The sequence below is a fragment of the Poecilia latipinna genome, unplaced genomic scaffold, assembly GCF_001443285.1.
Source record: "Poecilia latipinna isolate Pla-1442-1.1 unplaced genomic scaffold, P_latipinna-1.0 Scaffold686, whole genome shotgun sequence".
NCBI classification, from domain to species: domain Eukaryota; kingdom Metazoa; phylum Chordata; class Actinopteri; order Cyprinodontiformes; family Poeciliidae; genus Poecilia; species Poecilia latipinna.
The window spans coordinates 109,824-130,186 of NW_015113302.1; the positions used below are offsets into that span (position 1 = coordinate 109,824).

General features: G+C 38.1%; 1 protein-coding gene across 1 annotated transcript in view; it reads right to left on the reverse strand.

Annotated features, from left to right (window-relative positions):
• LOC106954883 (metabotropic glutamate receptor 7-like) overlaps positions 1–20,363 on the reverse strand; it is a 118,677-nt gene that overhangs the window by 30,612 nt on the left and 67,702 nt on the right. Inside the window, exons 3-6 of the mRNA XM_015044679.1 lie at positions 18,267–18,402; positions 17,481–17,635; positions 14,853–14,990; positions 11,732–11,932 (exon numbers count right to left, since the gene is read on the reverse strand). Coding sequence (XP_014900165.1) covers positions 11,732–11,932; positions 14,853–14,990; positions 17,481–17,635; positions 18,267–18,402 — 630 coding nt within the window. The remainder of the gene's footprint in view (positions 1–11,731; positions 11,933–14,852; positions 14,991–17,480; positions 17,636–18,266; positions 18,403–20,363) is intronic.

Below are 20,363 nucleotides of genomic sequence, written 5' to 3' on the forward strand. Positions count from 1 at the left end.
TGTACATTACAGTGATTTAAAAATGAAATCATTACTTGTAATCTGCATTTCCTTTTACTGAAGTTGCTTTCGTCGAATGTTAAAATAGTTTTGATAGTCAGAAACAAACTGAAAAAGGGGGGTTAATATTATTCTTACAGATGTATAAATGTCCTTGATACAAATGTATTGGTTTTGTTTTATAATCTCTACTTTAATATTATAGCTTATTGATTTAAACACCAGTGTAGCATGGAAAAATAAATACACCACAATTTCATAACAGCTTCAGCAAAAGTCACTGCTCTGTGCTAATCTAAGCAATATGGTTACATTAAAAGATGAGAGGGAGAAATACTGAAACTTTAAATAGTTGGATTAAAAATACATAAGTAAAATTAATATTAAAGACTGCACGGTGTTGTTTAAACCAAATATATTGTGTTGTTTATGAAACTACCAGCTTAGTTTTCACACATTGTGTGTTTACATTTTGACCTAGATATTGAACATTTGAGTGTTTTAGTATGTATTTTAACATGTGCCACAATTTTAGGCATGGATGTAAAATAAAAGCAAAACCCTACTCCTTAAAAGCACTGCATTTCAGTCTGCATGTTAGTCCGTGGTCAACAACGGGATATGTTGGGAGGGTAAACAGGTCAGCCAAAGCATCATATGGTCCCCATCTGTTCTCGGTGTGCACCAGCTTTCTCTCCAGCCCAGTCCAGAATATTTCACTAATTACTTTAGTGAGGACTGTGGAAAAAATAACAGGTTCTGTATGTTAATAAAAATGTTTTTTATTTCATTTCTCAGCCAAACCAAACTACTCAGTCCTTGTATATGTCGTGGTGGCATATGGACATTACGCCATCATACAAGCCTGGTGACAGTGCATGAGGTAACATGCCATGCCAGTGATGTCATTCAACATGAAATTTTCGTAATGGCATTAACATAAAAATGTCTGCGCTTCCTTTTAAACATGAGCTCTGCATTGCTGGCAAGGTCATTCTATCCGTTTCACAATGCAGGGTGAAAATGAAAAAAAAAGTCTGCTCACCTTGGCACACAGATACAAACAGAGCAACCATCTTTTAAGTGGGACAGGGTAGTCTAATGACTCTTGGCAGGGGAATTAGGCACTTTTAATAGCTCTGGCTATAAAAAAAGTGTAGAGAATGGACCACAAGCATATGTTCAAAACACTTTGGGAACACACGGTGTTATTTGAGGAGCAGATTGTTTGGCTTTTGGACAGAAGGTTAATGCACCTTACCCTTCATTTTTAGACTTGTTTTTTTTTTTTTTTTGTTTGTTTTTTGTTTTTTTAGCTCAAGGACATTTGACCACTAAATATCCAACAACAATTCCAGGCCTAAAATCTACTGTAATCTGTGAGAGGCAGAGACAGCCTGAGGTAAAGACAGCAAAATAAGATGCCAACCAAAATGTCACAACAAATTACCACCACTCACAATTTGGTTGTCACTCCTCCACCCAAATTTGAAATTGTAACATTAAGTGGTTATTTCCATGTTGACTCCGAGCCACCAATCAGTGAATGCCTGCGGTTATGTAAGGTGACAGCACATTCGGTATGTTCCATGTCAGCATTACAGTTACAGCGCCGTCTGACCCAGCCGCTTAAGGTGGATCACTAATTTGTGAGTTTCAATTTGTCAGCACAGAAAACGCATCTGGACTGAACTTATGATACCTGCTCTGAACGCTGCTGATATGAAAGCCGAGCTAAAGCTCTGTGGGTGGCAGTCACATTCCTGTCACTTCGGCTTCCAGCATGTAGACAGGAAACTTGTTGACACGGTGTATAAAGATGTTGACAAAGTATTGACTTCTGTGAGAAAAAGCGGTGCCAGGGTTGCCAATTCTTACTCCTTGCCTCAGCACAATTCTACATCGAGCTCGGAACTGCTCTGTCACTCAGCCGAGCGCCACGGATGATTGGACGCCGGGCGCTCCTCAGGTTCAGAGCAAATAATTAAGTAGTGTTTCTGTGGGTGCGCATGAAAAAAAAAAAACAAAACCTAGCAGAAATTCATTTCTTTTCTTTTATTAGCTGATATTTTCAGGAGAACAAAATGGTCTTTGCAGACTTCTTAGCGAAAGCGGCGTCTAAGATGAAAGATTTATGCATTTGAATGTGGCTGTGAACTAAGACATGACAAAAGTGCACTGCTGCTGAGCTGTGCTAAGCAGCGTGGGTGGACCAGGGATCCACTGCTGTGTTTTTCTCGCATCATTATTCTTTCCTGTTTTTTTTTTTTTTTTGTTTCTCTGCCTCTCACTCCTCAGCTCTGTGACTCCAGCACAGTGGGGAGATTAGCTAAGGAGGTTTACACTCCTTCGCGCTCAAACATACATTAGCATGGGCACATACGCAAGAAAATTCACATGGTTCCCGTCTAAATGCAATAAGGGGCACTGAGAGATGCCTGATGGAGCACCAGCGGAGTAAAAAGGTTTGAGTTAGAACACCGAGACAGGAAGAGAGCTGCAGGAAGCTTATTTTTGGCTGAGGTGAAATGAGTGTGTCGCTGTGACGCTTATGTAAATGTTTTCAGGAAAAACCAGAGAAGTCAGCCAAGTCCAGATTGTTACTGACACCGGACAGTTGACTCTGAAACCAGTGCATGAATCTCCACTTAGGGTCTCCAACAATTACCGGCCTGAATGCAGGCAACTGCCTACGTTCAGTTTGCTTGGTTCCACCTTAAAATAGGTCTTCTCGCCTGCTGGAACTCTGCACTGCTGCCATAGCGACCATGGTAGAGAAAGGCAAGCAGCTTGTTGGGCTTCAGCTCAAGTTTTTTTTTTTTTTTATGACTGTCTGTATGAATTAGCCAGACACATTACTTGATTACTTATTATGTGATGAAATCTAGATAAATGACAAATTTGGATAAAATGTTTCTTTATAAATCCTTATGGAAACATGTGGAAATTTATAAAATAGACTAAGTAAGTAAGTAAGTGCTGAAACAATACCAGGTATTGTTTGTATGCTATATCAATAGACTAATACACTTAACAGTTTTTGCATCTTCACTACGCTTCAGTGCGACTACTCCTGCCCCAATATATACCAGCCTGCCACCGTAAATGCGTAACCTGCTGGACCAGATGGTCTGCTACACAGAACCATCTGGGAAGTCATCATTGGTAAGCATTTGGGAAGCGAGTAGTCACTTTGGAAAAACACAACAAAAAATGTGGCATGTGACTGAATGTAGCATAAATTGCAGGCAAACACCAGCTAAACTGAGCCGGTTAGTCCAATCAGGCTCTCGCGGAAGCTGCTGGGAAAAGATTTACAACACAGAGAAAAGCCTCATCATTGTTCTTTTCTCTGCTTTCAGCAAAGACGAATCGGTGGAATGAAGCCGCTGCAGGAAATGTTTTTAAATTAGCATGAAAGTGCAACGTGACTAAGAATCTGCAACTTATAATCGACCTAATATTGGAGAATGAATAAGGGCAAAATACCGGAATGCAGTTTTGCTACATTAAATTAAACACTGACAACATATTTTTGTATTGCCTTACACCAAGGAACTAAATGTGATCTGATGAGGAACAACACTGGGACTAATTACTGATCACATTTTAAGTAGGCGTAAGTTAATGACCGGTTCCTAATGACAAACTCTTGATCATCCTGACCGCACTGTTAAATAGCCACAGAGACTATTGTTTGGTTGTTTAAATAAGGAAGCATTATTGGAGACTAATTGCAAGTGAAACATTAACCAATTAATAATTGCTAACCAAAGTGTAGAAGTGTATTTTTTTAAGGTTGACAAAGAAATATAGAAAAATCTTAAGATATTTGTCTTTTGATGGCTCTCTCCAGATTCAGCTCAATTCAATAAAAATGTTATGTGTTCCTGAGGGGCAATTTAAAGGCACAGTGAAGCAGCACAAATATAAGCACACTCACAATTAACACAGGAAAACACACAATTCACAATAGATTGGATAAAACCTTTTTGTTTCCAGTCATCTAGCCTGCAAAGTAAGAACTGATAATTAAAGTGCTTCTGAATGGTAATGTTTCTTTTCTTCCTCACAAACATTTATAAATAATAGTCATGTACAGATGGTTCAGAAAGCATTAACTTCTCCGTATGAGTAGTTAATGCTCACACAGAGCATTTGCATTATGCAAATGAAAGAAGGATAATTACCAATCATCAATTTTCTTTTCATCAGGTAATAGTTAAGATTTTCATCACACTCTTGTGTATTGGCCTTTAGTTTTAATGGTGTAGGAGGGCATGAGGGAAAATAATTCTCCTCCATGCCTTGCTACACATTTATGATTAAAGTGTAAACAATTTGATAACCACATCAACCAGCCTGCCTTTGAACATGTCAAAACATTTCTGCCACATGAGTGAAACAGCTTTTACACATTCCGCAGTTTTTCTACAGAAATAACACATCGATCTATCAAAGATTACAGCAATCCACGAGAAAGTAAAACTCAAAATGTTTCATTCTGGCACCTTATTTGCAAATGTTTCACTAATAAAAGTGACAACGGCACTTAAAGCAGACGTCACAGGATGTGGTGTTCTGCAAAAATCTTTTTGTTTCTTCATGTGTAGAGCCACTTAAAATGTTTTTAGGTAACCTAAATACATGGGATGACAGGAAACAGTTTGACATTTGATAGTTTTCTACTTTAACTACTGTGTTAGCAAAACCTGATGAGGAATTAAAAAAAAGTACACAATCAACTTGTATGTGGATCTTTCTCAAATCATAAGAACATAGTTACATTGCAGGAGGCAGTTTTGTGATTATTAACACTAATATGTATTTAATGCCAACCTGTGCTTTTATTTTCCATGGTGTATGAGTAATCTCTGCAACAAACTAAAACTCTCAGATTTATGTAAAAGCAACAGAATTTAGAAATACTCGGCAGCAGCCAAGTTGCAGATTGCAAACAAACCCCTCCTGTACCCTCATCTTCCAAGTGTGTAGGAGAAAAACAGAGTGGCCTGTAAAACCTCAAACAGCCCCCTGAAGAGCCAGTGTTTCACTGTTTCATGGTCACTGCGGAAAAGTAGCAGTGCAGTATTGTGAAATCTAAAGAAAAGGACCCACACTGCCTATATGTATATATGGACTGCTGCAGGGTTGGGAAATTACTTCCAGCATTTTGAATAAGATCCATTGGGGGGGAAAAAAAAATCAGTAATAGCTTAACCAAACCATTTTCTTGGGGTTGTTTGAAGGCTGTAGCCTATTCCACCAGTTGCCAATCCATCACATTACTATTATAGAAAAATTCAATTGAACACACATATTTTCTGTCCTACTGACATGCCAGCAGGAACAGGAAGAACATGAAAACCCTCCACCACCAAGATTCAAACCTGGAACTTTCTTATTGTGAGGCACATTTACTGAAAGTTGGCTTAACATAGCATGTTACATATTATCTGTAGATGACCAGCTTATGCTTAAACTTAAAAATGTTATGTTTTATTTCAAATGAAAAAAAAAAAAAAAAAGCACATACTAAGCACAAAAAAGGTGGGGTGACCGCAATACTATACAGCTTGGAAGTTGGCGTTGAAGCAAGAACCACATTTCTGCTATTTTTCATTAGCAAACCTGGTGGACCTGCATGTCTGCTCAGCTTATCAAGCAAACTACTTCTCACTCAAACACTTCTTAGAATGGCATAATAGAGGAACATGTTTGTGATGATGTTCTCAGTCATTTATTTGTTTTTTTTATTGTTGGGTAAGCATCACTGGCTAAAAACGGTTGTCACTGTTATCCAACAATAAAACAGACGACCTCCCCCATTAGAGTCCAAAGAAATCTTGCCTTTTTGCATTCACCACATGCTGGATTTCTCTACAACAAAACATCCTGTTGAGTTAAAACACATAAACTTGTGAAGGTCAGAGCATAGTCATAACGATTAAATAAATTTAGTTTCTCATTACAAAAAAAAAAAAAGATACATATTTTAAAACAACATTTATTCATTGTGTTCCTAATTTTCTTCTCTCTTTCAGATTTTATGAGAGTCTGGTAATTACTAAAAAAAACAGACACTTGTTAGCCAGACTGAAAATTCCCTCCTAAAAATGTGGCTTCAAATCAATAAGCAGATTGCTTTGTTGTATTACAGTTTCAAGACAGTTCTCCACTGTGTGCAATCATTCGATTTTCATAAGCGTGCTTTGATTCATCTCTAAGATTCCCCCCGCACAGTTTTAGTTCAGACTGAAAGGGATAACTGCGGGATTAATATATGAACTGAACAAAACCTCCTCCAACTGTTTAATTCTGATGGGGAAAAAAAATGACATACAATGGAAACTTAGCCCGATTACCATGCCTCTCAAATTTCTTAAGTTATGCCATTTGAATTATTAATGGAGATACAGAAAAATTAGAGGATCAGGATAAACAGTATGACTCATTCTCTTCTGCCAACAGGTTCTGTGTTAAGCAACAGACAGCATCCAACTATGACAAAAACACATTAAAAAGACGGTTTTATTCATTTGTAACCAAAATATCAGCATTTTGTTAATTTCTCTAGGCAAGCAGTCAAATTTTCTAATTCCCCCTCTTTAGTCATTGGATGTGTGTTGACTTTTAACGCCAGGTTAAAAATATTCAGTGATATTAGCCCCAAAAAGAGGAAAATATGTACTGAAGCATACATATCTGGCACATAGCCAACCAAATCCTACCTTTTAAACAGCGGAGACTTAATTTTGATAAAGACGACAGAGAACTGGGTTCACCTCTTTAAGTTGAGATGTTCTGAAAAGATTACAGTGATGTATAATTTAATAAACAGCAGAATTGTCTTTAGAAAGCTCTCTAAAAACCCGGAGTACTTCAAAGGACCCAATGATCACTGTCAGACATACATAGCGGAAAATTTGTAGTGACAAAGGTTCCCTTTGTTTTAAACGTATCTCCCTGATGGTTCCTCTTCTCTATTCACTTCTGCATTTTAAAGCAGCTGTCATTATGAGCTATCTTATGCTGTCTGTACAAGGCTAAATAATGTAGCTAAAGGCGCAGCCAACATACATTTTGCTCAAAATGTCTAAAAATGTTACTTTGACGTTTAAATGAAAGTGAATGTAAAGTTAAATTGTGTCTTGTACTCATGAGACTGTATATCATGTTGCGTTTTTTAAGGTTTTCTACTATTAACTTGTTTTTTTTTGTTCCTTTCCTTTTCCCAACATTAATTTGTGTTTTGTTGTATGTTTGTGTCTAGCATCCATCCATTGCCATCCATTATCCCTGGTGGGGTCACCAGGGGTGCTGGTGCCAATCTGCAGCGGTCAGCGGCTCACAGTTCGAACAGTTAATAGAAAGTTATCAGTCTGAGCCTAACTCAGGTTTTCAGGTCAAGTCATTGAGCCAAGCATGTTTAAGAGGTTGGCTCAGCTTTCTACACTGCACCTCACCAACACCACGTCAGGTCACCAGGTCAATGCTGTCCTGAAAAACCCAGCAGCAAATGCCTCAGCCTTCAAGCTGTGTGCCCTCCACACCTATTGCAAACCCAAATGTGAAAGAAATAACATTCTTTACTGGAGTAGAATAATATTGCGCTGAAAAGTGTTTGAAATTAAAATCTTTTTATGTGACTACTTTCATGTTGTGAAGCAAGATTATACAAGTTAATGTCTCATTTTCATCCCCAATTCATTCTGAAGCATCAGGGAAACAGTCAAACCCCAACATGATGTTGATCCTACTTGATGCTGAGCACAAATCATCGACCACCAAGACTTTTAAAGTCTTCAAGATAAAGTTATTTACATACTTCTCCTGTGGAGAAGAACAGCACTAATTAACCAAACTTTTGAAGAGAATGCACTGATAATAAAACCACTGGCCTGCTAATACGTTTTACAGCATATAGGTCATTGCTGCACTGTTCGCCATTTCCTGTAACAACTTAAATTCCTTTCTTTCCGCTCCTCTGATTTATTTAAATGTTGTGGCAGACCGCTTCCAAAGTTAACAAGTAGCCAAAATGTGCTGAGAGAATTGTCTGTAATAGATCAACTCAAAGTAGAACATAATGGTGAGGTGTAATGACTTCTTTTTTTTTAACTTATACATCTTAAAAGTACGGATGGTGAGGGGGGGGGGAAAGATCCTACATTAAGTAATGAAAATGCTTTTTTTTTTTTTTTTTTTTTTTTTTTACGAAAAGACCAAAGTCACACTTATCTACACCACTGCCGTTGGTACTTTTCTCCTTTGCCAGTAGGTCAGCACTTCATTTTTTCTTGTAACATTTTCTGTAGTTGAAGCATACAAAGAGAAAGATCTTTGACCATTTCTCTGTTCACAGTCTTTCTTGTCCAAAGTCTATGACACTCATATGATCTCTTCTCTTCAGCAAACCCCTCAGGCTTTCTATAGGAGTTTGTGCTGGTGACAGTCGCGGCCATGACAGAGGATTTATTTTCTGCTCTTTGAACCATTTTTGTCTTGACTTTACCGTAGATCTTGGATCGTTGCCATGCAGTAAGAAGACCCATTTTCAGTTTTCTGGCAGAGAACCACAAATGTTTGTTTAAACTTAAGGTGTCCTTATATTTTACAGAGTTCATGTGGCAAATTACTCAAACGAGCTTTCTCAGATTCTCTGCTATGAATGCATAACAATGTTAATGGTTTCCGTTCCACCACAGTGTTTGCGTTAGCAGTCTTAGTCTAATTTGACAATAAATCACATTTCCATGTAAATCCCAATAATGTTTCCCAAACTCCAAGATATTTTCTCAGGGGGTCCTCCAAAAATGCATTTGGTATGTAGATAATGTCTGAAGATGATTATAGAGACCCCAAGGTGCTACTAATTACAGCAGTGAGCCTTGGGATTTTTTTTAACAACCCTCATAATCCCCCTGGGCGAGGGAGGATTGTGGAACGTTCTCATTCAGCTGTGTTTGTAATTATGGACAAATGTCATAAACCAACACGTTAAGATGAACTCAAAAAGCCATCTATAACTTGAAAATACTATTAATTTATTAGAGATTGTTGTGGGTGGCAATAAGTTTGCCATTAGGTAATTTATAATGAACACAATCTTTACTGTTACGGCGTTTTGACTAAAGTCCGAAAAACCTAGAGGTTGGAGTCCTTGTCAAAAGGTGTTTTTGACTAAAGTCCCAGAGGGTTAGAGTCCCAGTTAAACGATGTTTAACTGAAGACCTAAAAGGGGTGCGGGTTTTAATGTTTTTATCTTTTTTAATCTTTTTTTTTCAAAATTTCTTTCTCACTGTTTATTCAATGTCACATGCTGTTTTTATTTTATTTATGTAAAGCACTTTGAAATGCCTTGCTGCTGAAATGTGCTATACAAATAAAATTCGATTGATTGATTTACTTACAGGCGTTTTGCATATCTCTACCACAGGTGACCAGATCTTGTCTCCCAGAAAACTTTCATTCATAAAGGGTTATGCAGCCATGCCTTTGTTAAGTCCAGTTGGTTCTGTAAATGCTGCTCCATCTCAGGTTCCTGACCCAGAGTCTGCAGACCTTTTTGCCCAATGCTGAATGGATCCAACAGGATCCAACTCTGCCAGATTTGTTTTCTGTCCTCGGCTCTACAGTTGTTTTGCCTTTTACACAAAATTAGGTTTGCATCTTCATCATTGCCATTCATCTTCATATTCTGACTCCTGCTCATGTCCTTGTTGCTGAGGGAATTTTGAAATGCTTTGCTTATCTGGAGTGCCGCAGGGCTGCTTCCCTGAACTGCTTATCTTTTCTTTACCGTTGTTTCCAGTTGGGCTCTTTATTCCATTAACCTCATTTCATCCACTTTTGGCTGGACCCATTTTTCTCTTTCCGGACATCTGGGAGCCGTCCCTTAGAGGGGGTGCTGTCACGGTTCTTTTGTTTTCTAGAACTTTATTGTCCTGCTGACTGTGAATAATGCTATTTTTGGTTGCTTATCTGTTTGTATCAAGTTTTTTTTTTTTTTCTTTTTGTGCGTAGCATCTGTTTCCTTGTCTGTTTTGCTTTCCGTTCTCTGAGTCGCATCTGTCCTGAATTTGTTATCAGGACACCTGTTCCTCATGTTTACTATGTGTGAATGTTGTCCATGTTCTCCTTTGTGAATGTTTCAGATAATCATGAAGTCACTGCTTCTGTTTTTGTTTTTTGTTTTTTTATTACTGCTATGATTTCTTTTGGGTTGGGATTTTCCATTTTTTTATGTTCATCCAATCTTTGTGGCTATTTAGTCCTGCTTGTATAAAAGCGTTGTTTTTTTGACCAACATGTCAAAAACTATTGTCTGCAAGTGTTCTTTTTGCTTTGCCTTGACTGGTTTTTATGGCATATTGAACATAAAACGTGACAGATGTTTTATTTTATTTCCTGGTTTTTATCATCTCACACTGCTCTGGCCCTTATGTGCATTCTTTTGTCTTTTTTGTTTCTCCTGAAATGAATCATGATGTAGCAATGAGCCAAGTGAGCAGGATATAATGGTAGCTGAAACAGTATATTACCATTTTTAGAAATACCGTCTCTTATTATTTCCATCAAACATTTTAACCTCTTTCCACATTACAACCATAATTTCCATTGACTAAAATAGCTACCAAGTGATTGTGTGGAGTACATGTGTATTCAGTCCTCCTGATTCAATACTTTTTTAAAACCACATTTTGCTGCAACTGCAGCTTTTGGCATAGATTTCCATATCTACACACAATTTTTTTACTCGGACATTTGTGAACATCAAGGGGATTTAAATATGGACTTTGACTATATTATTTTAATAAATGGCTTGATCAAAACCATTTCATTATGACTTAAGCTGTATGTTTCGGAGTCATTATTCTCCTGGAAGTGGAATCTCGCTCTGCCACAGTCTCTAACATGTTGTCTCCCATGCACTTTCCTTTGACCAACTTTTAAAAAATTATGTTACCACCACAATGTTTTCTCCATGGTGATGTGCATTGTTAGCCATCTTGCCACCCTTTCATGAAGGCCATATTTGTAGAGTGTATAACTGAGATGTGATCAAGTGATTCTACTCCTTGATCTGCGGATCTCTGCAGCTCCTGAGACTGACAAATGTTCTTCTTGCCTGGCCTGCCAACTTAGGTAGATGGACAACAGACATGTCTTTATAGGTTTGGGCCATTCATTTTTTTTCCATTTTCTGGTGACAGATGGAACAGTGCTCTTTGAGATGTTAAAAACTTCAAATATTGTTTTCTACCAAGTCCTGATTCAAACTTGTCCACGGTTTTATTCTTAACTTGCCTGATGTTTTCCTTGGTCTTCATGATGCTTTTTGTTTGGATGTACTCTAACAGTAACTGGTAAACACTGATTTTATTTAGTCATATGCCACTAAACACCACATATTTTTTACATTATAATAAGAAAAACAATCTATTCTGTTCCCTATTTCACAATTATGTACTACTTTGATTTGGTCCATCACATTGGAGTTTGTTGATGGATAATATGTTTAAGTTTCTTAAGACTGAAGTTCAATTACTATGATCATATTAAAAGCTGAGTAGCTATTTTTTTTTTTTATTTTAACTTGGTTATTATGGTGGACATGCAGTTTAAATGTCATCAAAACCTAAATCATTTAAGCCAAAGTAAATGATTTTTGTTCTTCCACACAGTCTATGAACATCTGATGAGTAAACTTTTACAATTTGTCACTCACCGTTGAAGCTGGCGTTGCGTATGTACTTGAGCAGCATCTTCCCATCTGTGGACTCCATTTGTGGACAGACGCCAGGATGATTGGGACATAAGTCTCTGTGCATGTTGTGCAGCGCGTGGGCCATAGCATACACAGCGTCAATCACAAACTGCACCTTCCCTTCCTGCTCATACTTGGAGTCGATCCCAATCCGCTCCTGGCCTGTGGGAAGAAAACGGCGGCTTTTAGCCGAATGCATCGAGAAGCTGTTAAACTTTACATTCTATCAGCTCTGACAGCTTCTGTTTTCATCCAGCTCCTCATTAACTATTTGCTGCTGTTTGTTCAGTTTAGATTCTGAGGGAATTACAGCTAAAGGGGACAATGTGTTATAGGAAATAAGAAGATGTATTTAATTCCCCGGTGGGATATATCAGCTCTAAAGCAGAGCTGTGAGGGGAAAAAAAGTGTTTGTGAAAAAATTCAGCAGAGTCAGACTGAATTACTGGGGTGTGCTTCAAAGTAATAGGCAGGCAACAATGAAGCTCATTTGTCCCATCTGAAAGGAGATGAAGATCACCATGAACTTTAGTTACAGACTCTGCTACACTAGTTCCCTGCTCCTTTATATCCTCCTGGCCGCACGCTGCCCTTTCACTATGGCCTGCTGTAAAGGTTTTGCCTTATTCTGCTGGAACACTTTTTGAATACCTAATGCACAACCTCGCCTCTTGTTTTTGTTGCAAGTTGAACTTTCTAGTGGGTAAGATCTGGTGCATAAAAATTATAGTAACAAAAATACCCCCATTACATTTTATGGTGATCATTATTATCATCATTGTAATTATGATTTTCAAGCTCCCACTTACCAAAAGAATGCATCATCAAGAAAACAGAATATAAAAAAGATTATTTTCTCAGTGGTAGCTGTCCGCAGGAGCTCGGTAATCATGTTAATAAGAAAAACAGAATAATGTGGGAGATGTTTTTGAAAAGAAATGAGCTTGAAAGCAATCTGCGCTGACATTTCAGTCCATTTTTCAGATCTTCACATACATCTCAGCCCACACATAACCTTTTTGATTTTTTTAAGCTTCACATAAGGAGTTCAGTGAACAGTCCTCGAATGAAAATCCCTCTTGGTAGAGTTTTCATATTCTGGATCACTGGTTTCTTTCAATAAATGAGAAAATGCTAAGGAAGTTGATTTATTTCCTTGATTCAAATATAAAAACTGAATCACACAGATTACAGAGATTAAACTCAGACTTTACTCAAAATTCAGTTCCTTGGACAATGAAAAATATTATATGGTCAGGAAGAAGAGTTTTGACTATAATTGTCTAGCAGAAAGCCATCCGTACCTTCCAGAAGAAAGGTAAGCCACACAAGGTAATTGATAAAAAAAAAAAAAAAATCTTAGTAAGAATTGCATAGAAAGTTGAGTGGAAGGAAAAAGACACACAAGCAACAAGAACAAGTGTAGCCTTTGAGTCGGTTGTGCAGCAAACCTCCTTCAAGAGTTTACTTGGAGACTCATAAAGCATGGACTAAATAAAGAGGCAGTACATTAAGAACCTTAGGATATGGGCTTCAACTATTGCTTTCAGAGGAATACCCTTCATGGGCTAAAAAGCATGGGGCTGTTGTGCAGTAAACCAAAGTCCTGTTTTCAGATTACAGTAATTTCTTTTAAAATCTGATTTGGAAATCAAGGTCCTAGATTTGGAGAGTCATGTCATTTGCTGCTTTTGGTCCACTATATTTTTCCCCAAGTCAAAAGTTAAAAGACATCTATGAGTACTTCATACGTTCCCCTTCTGACAAACTTTCTGAAGATGCTGTTGTCGACAGGAGGTTGTCAAGAAGAAGATGAAGGACACCGGGCCCAACAAAACAGATCAGCTGAAAGACAATTCTTAAAGCAACCCGAGCCAAAGCCTGATCACAAAAGGAGCCCCAGCCAAGAATTGAGAGCATGCTGTACAGTACCTCGGCATACTTTTTAGTTGGCCAATATGTAATGTTGAAATTTTCTAAGTTACTTCAGGTTTCCGTTAGTGGCAAACTGCGGCTCGGTGAGAAGAGTGGTTTTCTTATAACCAGAAGCTGATTTACCAATCTGCACATCAATGTGTGAATGTAGCTATAAAGTACTGACCATTCAAGTACTTTGAATGGTCAGTATGACTCCAATAACACGTACAAATTCTTTTAAATTAATATTAGAAAACAACATGTATCAAACTGTATCTAATAAAAAAAAAAGTTGTATTTTTTTTTATTAATCTGTTAAATATGTCAACTTTTTGATGAGGTTCTGGTTTTTTAAAAGGCATGCATTTCAGCTTGGGTGCGGGTTAAAAAAAGTATATTTTACATATTTCTGCATTTGTGCATCTGCGTTCAACGGGATCTATGGAAAAAAAAATGGAAAGCGTTTCACTGTCATTTTGCAAGAAGGCCTCTCGGAGTTCAGCAAGTGGAAACGCATCTATTGTCTTTGACACATGATGAAAGACACCATACAAGAGATTTTAAAGGAAACAAAATCCCTCAGCAAACTGTAATTTGTGTCAAGGCGCTATTGCCGTCATCAGGTATGGAGGGAAGATTAATACAGCATCCCACATTGCCGGCCGTCATCCACGCAGATAATTCATGCAGTGAAATGCCTGTCACACCGTTGGCAGGCGCAGTTTAGGTAACATGAGAATGCATCACCACTGGAAACAACACTATCATTAATAAAACACAAAGACACTGCAGGAGCAGGTTTTGTGAAGGGAATTTATTCGGATTTGTGAAGATTCTCCTGTAATTTCAGCTTTAAATAAAATATACTCTGGCTCTGTGTGTGCTGAGATGTCAAGGTTAAGAGGGAACAGAGAAACATGAAACCCAGGAGCAGATGGTCTGCTACAGCAGTGTGACAAATAGATGTAGAGCATTAATTATTCTAATCATACAACTTGACTGTCCGGCACCCACAGGGTATCAACACCTGGTCTTAGACAAGATGATCAAAATCAAACCACAACAGCCCCCAGTGTCTGTGGTTTCTAATGTCGAGTTTTCTCGTAATCTTTACGCCAACACAGATTCATTTCCCTAATTGCTCCATGGCATTAAACACATGTACCTGTGCACTTGCGGCTGCTGTCCTCTCTTTTGGAAGCGCTGAGAAGCCGGCAGTCAAAGTTTTCCTCCCAAAACTCCGCAAACCACACATTCCTGCGATTGTTCTCCAGGGTGAGGCCCGTAAAGTATTCATCAAATCCTGGGATAGAGGAAAGAGGAGAAAAGCTCAGTTCCGGACCAATTATCAGCCAATTCTGACCTGCAGGAAATGAAGTAAAAGCCGTGGTGGTAGCAGGGGTGCACAGCTCGCCGCTAGGTGTTGGAAAAAACCCTTGCAAGCACTTCCTCATCAAATTTTGACCATGGCAGATCCTTTTCCTCTGAAGCCCCATAGAACTTTAATCACAACTTTCATCTAGGAAATTACATTAATTAAGAAACAGGATGCATTATAAATAACGCAGACTTTCCAAGTAATGCCTCAGCCTGTTGCCTGAAGCTTGAAGGTGCCAAACAGGTTTTCCTACTTTGTAAAATTCTCTTAGACATTTTTTTGTGTGAAATTACTCCCGACGTAGTTCAGCAAAAATATTCCACAAACCTCACGGCTAAATGTGCTACAATGTGTTTTTTTTTTTGTTGCTGTTGTTTTTTATTCTTTAACTGCACAATCGACAATTTTCAAAGTAAAAAGTCATCTGAATTTCACTCCTATCCAGTCAAACCAGCTGGTGGAAAAGGTGGAATTGGCTCACTGAAGCCAAATGATTCTGCTGATGTTAATTTCAACAGTCCATCAATGATGCATGGTGGATAACTAATGTCTTCCTTGCCTACACAGTGAACATTTTCTCATTTTGCATTTGGCTAGACGTCTCCTAATGACCAAATGCTTCATAAAAATTAGGCTTCCTTTTATGATTACGAGCGTCTGTACGGACAGTGACACAGATCGGAGCTTAAAATAGATAGAGCAGGCCGGGAATGTTCCATTTAAGCTTTGAATTTTGCATAATCCCTGAAAATGCAGATCTTCAATATCGTCATTTGCTTCATTTTGCATGTGGGTAGAAATTTAGCCCACAAAAAACAACAACAAAAAACTGTTAAATATAGAAATGAAAGCTCTTATAGACTTTTATCATGCACCTGTTTTGACAGTCTAATTCCATCACCAATGTTGCTTTTTAAGAAAGTAAAATCAGTCCCTCACACTAAGCCATTTACATCATCTGGTTTTATGGTTAAATATAAAAAGGAGAGCTCCTCTTATCCCAAAGTGGTTTTTAGTCTTATCACTTCAAACCCATCAAGGTTATAATTTTTCTCTGAGGACTGTCGAGAGTTATTGGGATATATATATATATTTTTTTTTACAAATTGCCTACTTAAGCATTATTACATGCAGCAGAATGTGTGGAGGTCAGCGAAAAAATGTGTTAACCTAGAATGTTTTTTTAGTCCCCACAATCAGCTTAAACTATCAAAAATGTATTGTTTTCACAGCTGTACGGATCAGTGTGTTATTACTGAGAAAAGATGGCTGTTTACTGTGGCTGCTAATAAGAGTGACGCACACAAATTAGCCTCAACTGACTTTGAATATTATCCGTGTCTTTGTTTGGAGCTGTTAACAATGTCTTCACACAATCTTTAAATTAGTGTTAGGTCTTTTAACACTACCGCTGGAAGGTAAAAGTGATATTTGGATAATATTATCAAAAGGACAGAAACAGAACTCTAAACAACTTTCTTTCAAACAAGCAAAAAGCAATTGAGTCTTTGAGTTTTATCAACTTGAAATAAGTCGAATAAGTCTAAGTGTTTGTTAAATAGGTTTTTCAAAGTGGATCTGCTATGTAAACCTTAAAACACTTGGATAGATCCGGTGTGTTTTGCAGCAGTAAGGTAAATGCATAGGAAAAGAAAACATTGGAGCATGAAAGAAAATATGAACAAACACCATTTTTTTAAATTAAATTTGCCACACTTCTATATAAAACAACCAGAAACAGAAACATTGAAAGAACACATCAAACACATTGAAAATTACTTCGTTTTAACTGAACCCTTACATTTTTTGTAAGAAAAAGGGTCAAAGAGACTTTTGAATGCTAGTATGACCAAAGTTGGAGGTTAGAGGTGCAAGTAAAGGCAACTAGCTCTGGTGGACTAGTTGTGGTGATTTCAGATATGGGTAATAAGATCAAACAACCCAGGGTGCCATTACCTCAAGGAGGAGCCCAAAACCCTCAAAAGAGAAAACAAAGCCATTTTTTTAGAAGGAAATCAGCTGAGTTTTCTTTAATTCTTCAAAGGAAATAAGTTAAAGAAATCTGTTCTATAAGCGCATCTCCACTTAATGTGGTGTGAGTGGTAAAACACAACCACTCACAACATGTACTGGATTATGCAGCATATAAAAACATGTATGCACCATAAATATGTTGCTCACTCTGATTTTCTTAAAAAAAAATAATAATAATAATTCTAACTTAATGTCAGACAGTGAGAAAAATAAATGTCTTCTTACACAGTATATGTAAATATCAAGTTTTATATGTATAATACATCATACTATGTCTATTTTGTATATCTTTGGATCGCAGATATAACCCAGATGAAATATTTGAAAGGCATAGACTTAAAAATCATAGACGGCAGCCTGTGGCGTTCACGATGCAGATACCTTCAATGGAGGAGCGTTTGGGCAGAATTGTGACTGCTCCCACTGCTACGTCCTCCAGCTGGTGGATCGGGCTGCTCTTGGACCCCCAGCTGTCAGATCCAATCCACAGGAAATGGCCCACCTGGTTGGCCCTCTTGGTGGCATTGAGAACTCCTCTGCAAGAACATCCATATGGTTATTAGCAGAGAAAAAGAGGGAGAGAGAAGGAGAGAAAGAAAGGTGTGCAATCCCGTGTTTATCAAACTGAGGCACACGGCTAGCCTTAAGCAGCTCTTTGGACATAAAAGGCCTCTGATGAGCTTTTTTCTCATTAGAGCACAAGCCAAAAGAAGGTTATTACTGTTCTTATTTTGCAGTATGTGCTCTGGGGAAAGCGGAGATGGTAACATTTAAATAACGCAGCATATGTCGCGCTTATTTTCTTATCATTCGCACTTCACCTCTGGATTCTTTATTCTGAATTTACATGTGTTAAAGGTTTGATTCTGAGCTTCACCACATAAACATTACTCAGGGGCTATTGTAAATGAAACAATATCTCCTCTGCTTTGTTCCGACCCAATTTCCCTGCTTCCCCTCTGAGCCATGTTTGTCTTGTTGCAGGTATGTTTGTGCAGCCAGACGCAGAGTGTGCTCTTGTTAAAACTGCACTTCTAGCCTTTTTTTCTTTTCTTTCTTTTTTTTTTAGAACCTGCTGCTCTGAGATTAAAACACCCCAACGTGGCGAGTCAGCGGCACGCCACAAGAAACACGTATGACTCCAGATTGTGCCGCTGCGCTCCTCACCGTATGTCTTCTTCACTGGCGAAGATGATGATTGCCCGTGCGTTGTGGGTTTCCAGCAATTGTTGGATGATTTTGTCGTAATCTTCCATCTTGGGGTTGTGGGGGATTTTCAAAGACTGGGCAATGCAGATTCCACCTTTATAATGGGGAAAGAAGGTACAAATGAGTAAGCTCCTGGGATTCACTTCATGCACAATTCCTCAAAGCTTCAGGTCACAATAGCTGGGGCTTTTTCATGGAAATCTCTCCCAAATGGAAAGAAAAACAAGTCCAAACACAAAAGGACTTTGATAAAGCTGCTCTGCCTTCTACGGAGTCTAAACGACATCCTTACAGTGTATACATTTACATTTTGGCAACAATCTCCAAACCACAGCCGGCTGCAGTCGAACACTTACTCTATGGCGAACCTTCCTGCTGAGCGCCAGCATCAATTCACAGGCAGAGACAGTAACAAACACATCTGCTATTACAAATCCAATAATCCACACCCACTGGGACGCAAAGCTACAGATTTAATATTATGGATTTGAGAAGAACACACCAGCTCAGCATTGAATTTTCATTTTACGTCATTATCAAACATCTCTTACTGAAACCTGAACCGATCAGATAGCACAGCTGGCAATAACAAACAAAGAGGATATTAATACAGACGATAAATCACTCTCAGACAGGTCACCGCTGATGAGCTTGTACAGGATGGAAAGCGCTGATTGCCACACGCCGCTCTCAACGCGGTACATATTTCCACGTTTTGATTTAAGCAGATTATCAGATGTCGCGACGCTCAACAGCTCATTATTGGGTAGAGGAGTGAAATCCTCTCTTTGACAAAAATAACCTGAAACCGTGTTCTGTTCCCGTGCGATGTGGTAATTATAGACGTGGAGGACGAGCTAACCTTTCAAGCGCTGGAGATAAACAAATAATATGATAACCTGTACAGAAGGATGTTCTAACTACTGCAGGCCTACACTGAAGCAGCAGCTCGTCCCGAGTCAACAGCAAAGCTTTACCCAAACCAATTAAATTTCTCCCACTCAAGCATTTTAATAGTCTACCCAATAACCTCTCAGTTTGAGTTTCCCTGAATAGACAGGGATATGGAAGGGATCTCCTAATTGCCACTCTCCTCAGGCTCATTACTTTGATATAAACAGCTTTTAGCTGGTAGATCAAACATCTACAGTCACGATTTTTCTGTGGCATTTCTTACGGCAGGAGAAAGCAAAAATGATAACTGTTGAACCTTTTCTTAGATGTGTGTTTTTTCTAGCAAGAGCAAGCAAAGCTGTGTTGTTTTTTTTTGTTTTGTTTTGTTTTCTTTTGATGTAAGGAAAGACACAGCAAGTGTCAAAAGGCTTCTCAGATGGCTGCTGTTATCCAGCTGGAATGGACCGAACATAAAAATTAATACCCTGCCAGTGGCTATGTCGTTGCTTAAAGGGTTTGTGGTAACTTGTTATGGGGAAAATGTGCCCTGTGTCATATGTGCAGGGAAGGCCAAGCTGAAGGTCTCCAAGGATGAACACTAAGGCTCTGTTTCAGCTCAGAGAGTTCAGATAATTTAAGCCAGAGTGCACACTATATGAGAGTGCACTTCTAGGTTTCTGTTTTCAGAGCCATGCAAAAGAATGAAGCAGCGACTTCCACTGCTGGGCTGATAGTTTTCTCTTTGTAGGATTCATTCACAATTACTACCGTACAAAAAGAAAAATTGCTTTGCAAATATGATTACATCTGTTACATTTTCTACTATTTATATCTCAATATAGCCACAAATTCCAGTTTGTTTTATTGTTAGACAGACCCAAAAGTAGAGCATAGTTGTGAAGTTGAAGTAAAATAATACCTGGTCTAAAAATTACTTTTAAAATAGAAATCTGAAAGATGTGGTATGCATTTGTAATTTTATCCTATGATAAAATGCTTTCGCTGAAGTTTCAGCTACAACGTGGCAGCATGTTGGAGTATCTCTATTATTTTCATTCATATTTTTATTTTTTTCCTAAACTTGTGTTCCTGGTGGGAAAAAAAAAAAAAAAAATATATATATATATATATATATATATATATATATATATATATATATAT